The 5,592-nt window shown below is 30.1% G+C and overlaps 1 protein-coding gene across 1 annotated transcript; it reads left to right on the top strand.

The window, feature by feature from the left end:
• Positions 1-354: 354 nt before the first annotated feature.
• Positions 355-954, top strand: LOC124896700. Its single transcript, XM_047408421.1, has one exon. The coding sequence runs from the start codon at positions 355-357 to the stop codon at positions 952-954; it is 600 nt and encodes a 199-aa protein (XP_047264377.1).
• Positions 955-5,592: the final 4,638 nt, after the last annotated feature.

Below are 5,592 nucleotides of genomic sequence, written 5' to 3' on the forward strand. Positions count from 1 at the left end.
CTAAACTTGAGAAGAGGTTGGATGATGGAATTATATTGGAATGCAGAGAAATACGAAAATAAAAATCTATAATAGTGTCTCCAGAAGACGTGGATGCACAAACAAAGCTAAATCCTGAACAAGAACAAGCGTTCAAGATCATATTGGAAAGGATTGAGTTTGGACAATCAAGATTATTCTTTGTCGATGGACCTAGAGGGATAGAAAAACTTTCTTATATCATGCATTAATTTCAAATATCAGATCAATAGGAATGATAGCATTAGCAACAATAACGACTCTTTTATCGGGAGGTCATATAACTCATTCTAAATTTGAGATACTGCTTCAAACACTGATGTGACTGTCACACGTATGTCAAAGCAAAGCGGTGGACCTAAATTGATTCAAAAAGCCAAGCTAATTATTTGGGACGAAGAGCCTATATCCAGCCATCTGGCAATTAAAACAGTTGATAGGAGCTTCAGAGATATACTGGACATTAATGAACCATTTAGTGGAAAAGTAATAGTTTTTGAAGGAGATTTTCGTCAAGTACTTCCAGTAATTCCAAAATCTACAAGAGCTAAAATGGTAAATTCAAATTTGGTAAAATCATACTTATGGCGTCACATGGAAAGGATTAAGTTTACAAGAAAGGTGAGAGCAAGAACAGATCCATCTTTCAGTGAATTCTTACTGCGTATGGGTAATGGGGAGGAGCCTACAATAAGAGATGATTTGGTATTTCTTCCAAAAGAATTGGTTACTCAAAATGCGAGTAGTAGTACTGGTGAAGATACATTAGTAGAACAAATATTTCTGTCGATGGATAAAAATGTAAGTTGTGCAAAATACATGACAGAACGGGCTATCCTAGCAAACAGAAATGAATACGTCGATCAACTAAATGAAATGTTAATTTTTAGATTTCCATGTAAAAGTAGAATATTTCTGAGTTTTGACTCTGCATAAGATGATACTAACAATTATTATCAGGAAGATTACTTAAATACTCTCACACCAAACTATCTCCCTCCACACAGGTATGTTTTTACATATATCATTTAAACTATATCAAAAGTGGTAGTATAATACCTAAAGCTACATAAATTCCATTAAGAAAGCCAAAATTTAATTTCCAACTAAAAAATGTCTCTTAGTAGGATCATACTACCTATTTTGGATAATTCGGTAGCATTCAGCAGAGCAAAGGTAAATCCTTCGATAGTTTTCCTTTCTGTTGTAAACAAGTCCAACATTGAATTCGTTGTTATATCCATAAAAATTATATCTAAATGGACTGACATGGATAGTGAGAATTCATACAACCGGCATCGTATCCCCGAAGAATCCCCTTTGAAATACTCAAAATCAAGACAAAATCTCCAAACCAAGATGCTTATTATGTAAACACACACACCAATACAAACTCACAAAAGAGCTCACAGTTCATTGAGAAATTGAAGATCCTAATTCTAAAATGGCTTATTTCTTTCATCGGTAGATACAAGATCTCCAATATAGCTCACCATTTTGGAGCTGAGAAATGACATAACACGGAATCTATTTTGTAACAGCAAACAGGCTATCTCCGAAAATCATTTTTCATATTAGGCTTTGAATAAGCTCTGAATATAGCAAAATCAAAATAATTTTAGGACAAAAAATATACACGGAGAAAACAAAGATGACCATGAGAAAAGCCATTATGTTTACTTTCCTATTTGTTCTACCTGTTTAAGTTGTTGTGCCAAAACGGGTTTGCGCCATATTTACTTATTATTTATCCAAAATGTATGTTTTATATGTATAAAATGTTTGAAATTTAGTATAAATTCTCTAATTAGTATTAATTTATATAAAGTATTTTAAATATGTACAAAGTTTTAAATTAAATATATATTTTCTATTATTACCAATCATTTCATTATAAGTAAAATAGAATTTTTAATTTATTCTTACTAAGTAAATACATGACTAAATTTCTCTTTAATCAAATATAAGAATATTTTTTAAATCTTGAAATTTGGTGTTGTGTTTTTTTATACTTAATAAAATACCAAACAAACAAGAAAACTTTACATTCTTTTATTTTTTATTTTTTGTACTTAATAAAATAACAGACGCACATCTATTAAATTTTTTATATACATCTATTTTTAAAAGAATTTGATATACGTGAAAAAACGTGGCTTTATTCTAGTTCAATAAAAAAAGTAAGTCTATAATCATATTCAATAATGAATTTCACTTTAATTTAAAAATTAAAATACTAACACAACTATAATAAAAAAAATTAGCAAAAAATAAATACTATGAACAATTGAAAGAACATAAGAAGTAAAAGTTTGTGAAAATGCAAACTATGAAAATAATATATGTATATATGTAAAATAATAGAAATAAAAAAATTAAAACCAAAAAAAATTAAAATAAAAACAAAATGGATAACATTAGAAAGTAATCATGTAATAACACCATGTAATACCAGTAATTCGCATTTCCTCTCTAAAAATTGGAGAGCGTAATTATCCTCTGCCAGTTACAGTTATTTACATGCTAACCATATAATTATCTGGCCAACCATACAACTCAAACTATCTAATTACATTTAAATTTAATTCCAAGGTGGCTTTCCAAACATGCCATACATATAGGCGATTTGCATAAATAAGATACTTTCGTGTTACTCCCCCCGTCCATTAATTATTCAGTATACTAAAAAAAGGGGGTTAAATTATATAAATGACCCTTACAATGGTGATTTTTTTGTCCCCATAAGGAGAGTCATATAAAATTAGTGTTCCTTCTTTTTTATGTATAAAATAAATACTTATTTGCTCCTCTATACCTAAAATATTTCTAAATAACTCCATACTTATTTATTTGTCATTTTCTACTTTTTACTCTTTTTTACGTTACTTTGATTTTTATTTTTTTAAAAGATTTTCTAACCCTTATTTTTTCGTTTCTCCACTGAACTGCTAATTTTTTTTTTTAAATCTCTTTTTTATTTTTTCTTTTTAATTTTTTCTTAGCCTTTATTTTTGTTTTATTTTTTTTTCTTTTTACTCAACTTTGTTTTTCTTTTCTCCTCTTAACTTTTATTTTTTCTCTTTTTTTTTATTTTTTTTGATTTGTATTGTATATATATATATATATATATGTATATATATATATATATATATATATATATATATATTCTCTTCATTTCTTTTTCCATAACTTTTATTCTTCTTCTTTCCTTTTCTTCAATTCCTTCCAAACAACAAGTTAAGTCTAACGGGAAAGAGTTGACACTACCACATTGTGTTTTGATTCATGAAATGTTCTATAACTCTTACCTCTTATCTTAGAGGCAAGATTTAGTCCAATGACTTTCAAACAAGTTATGTCCCACGGACAAGATTTGACACTACTTCATTATGTCTTGAATTATATGATATTCTACAACCCTTGCCTTAAATGCATGACTTATCCTAAAAATTTATAAACAAAAATTTACTTATATTTGGCTAGAGTTAACACTACAACATTGTGTTTTTGACTTATGAAATACTCTATAACTATTGTCTTAGAGGTAAGACCTAGCCCAAGGACCATCAAACGACAAGTTATGTCCCATGGGCAAGAGTTGACACTATCACATTATGTATTTATTTATAAAATGCTCTATAACTCTTACCTTAGAGGCAAAACTCAGACTAAGGGCTTTTAAACAACATGTTATGATCCATGGGCAAGAGTTGACACTACCACATTGTGTTTTGATTTATGAGATGATCTATAACTCTTGCCTTAGAGGCAAGACTTAACCCAAGGACTTTCAAATAATAAGTTACGCCCTATGGGCAAGAGTTGACGTAACCACATTATGTTTTGATTTATGAAATGCTCTATAACTCTTTTCTTAGAGGCAAGACTTAGCCCATAGACTTTTAAACAACAAGTTACGGCCCATGAGCAAAAGTTGACACTACCACATTATGTCTTGATTTATGAAATGTTTTATAAATCAAGGACTTTCAAACAACAAGTTATAACCTATGGGTAAGATTTGACACTACCACATTGTCTCTCTTGACTTATGAGATATTCTACAACTCTTGCCTGAGAGGCAAAATATAGCCCATAAGTTACGCCTATAGGTAAGGTTGACACTTCCACATTGTGTCTTGATTTATGAGATGCTCTATTAGTCTTGCCTCTAAGAAAAGACTTAGCCCAAGAACCTCTTAAAAAAATAAGTTACACCTAATGGGAAAGTGTTGACACTACCACATGGTGTATTGATTTATTAGATATTCTATAACTCTTGTCTTAGAGGCAAAACTTAACTCAAGAATTTTCAAACAACAAGTTATGCTCCATGAGCAAGAATTGATGCTTTCATATTGTGTTTTGATTTATGAGATGTGCTATAACATTTGACTTAGAGAAAAGACATATCCCAAAGTACTTTCAAACAACAAGTCATGCCCTTAATTTTTTTTGTTCTAAAAATTGGGTCCAAGACCATTTATTAATAAAAATTTGTACACAAAGAAGCTAGGATGATCCACAAAAGAGATCCAACCCAAAATATAAAACAACAAGTAAAAATCAGACCTAAACTAGAAAAAAACAAAAATAGAATAGTTGGAACTAGGAAAGTTCGATGAGCCTCCAGTATATCTCCACTTATCTCGACTATGATGACCCTTCAACCACCTGAATTTTTTCATCTCAAATAAGGATCTGTAGCTTGTGTTCCTCTCTCCGCAAAGTTCAGAATAGATCGAATTAAGCTAACATAAAATTCAAGAGACTTTGGCTCTATTACACTTCAAGTCACCTAAATCTCTCACCAAGTGCTATGTAATGGAAGTCAATGGAGTCAAAATCAAATCTCTTACTATTATGTTAGCTAATGCTCAATTTTTTTCGATTCTTTAAATTGCAACTTACTAGTATATAACCTTGTCTATTTCCTTACAAAGGGGTGAACCTTAAAGATGTTAATACCACCTTTATACTAAGTTAAACAAAACTATCTTACTAGTAAATATACAATTACTGTCAAGAGAAAGTTGAATGTTGATCTATACATTTGTTGACCCTGACTATTTCTAATACTTTGTGATATGTTTGAGCCTCCTCTGTATGTTTCGGTGCTGACCTTGGGAGTATTTTTATGTTTCCATATTACTGATTTAATTTGGTGTCTGCTACTTCATTTTCCTTATTTAAAGTTGTGGTACTTGTTATTTGTCTTGAATTGTATTTTTTTTTGTCTTTTTTGATAGTTCCATGAAAGAAGTAAAACTTGTTATACCTGCAAAACTAAAACACCAATTAGCTAAAAAATTTATCGTAGAATTTTCTTCTCTGAAAATGTGTTCCACTAGAATCTAATCCATCCCCATTAAGTTCTTTATTCTCCTGATCATTCCTGTTATACTCCATGAACACACCCATTCTCCTTTCACCATTTTTTACAATGCTGAGGAGTCATTTTTTAAAATAAGGAATAAAAAATTATGTTCCACACGGTACTCACAACTTCCTTTCATAGCCAAAGCTTCTACATAAATGCTAGTACTGTCCAACATCTGTTTACATAATGCATAT

The sequence above is a fragment of the Capsicum annuum genome, chromosome 3 (assembly GCF_002878395.1).
Source record: "Capsicum annuum cultivar UCD-10X-F1 chromosome 3, UCD10Xv1.1, whole genome shotgun sequence".
NCBI classification, from domain to species: domain Eukaryota; kingdom Viridiplantae; phylum Streptophyta; class Magnoliopsida; order Solanales; family Solanaceae; genus Capsicum; species Capsicum annuum.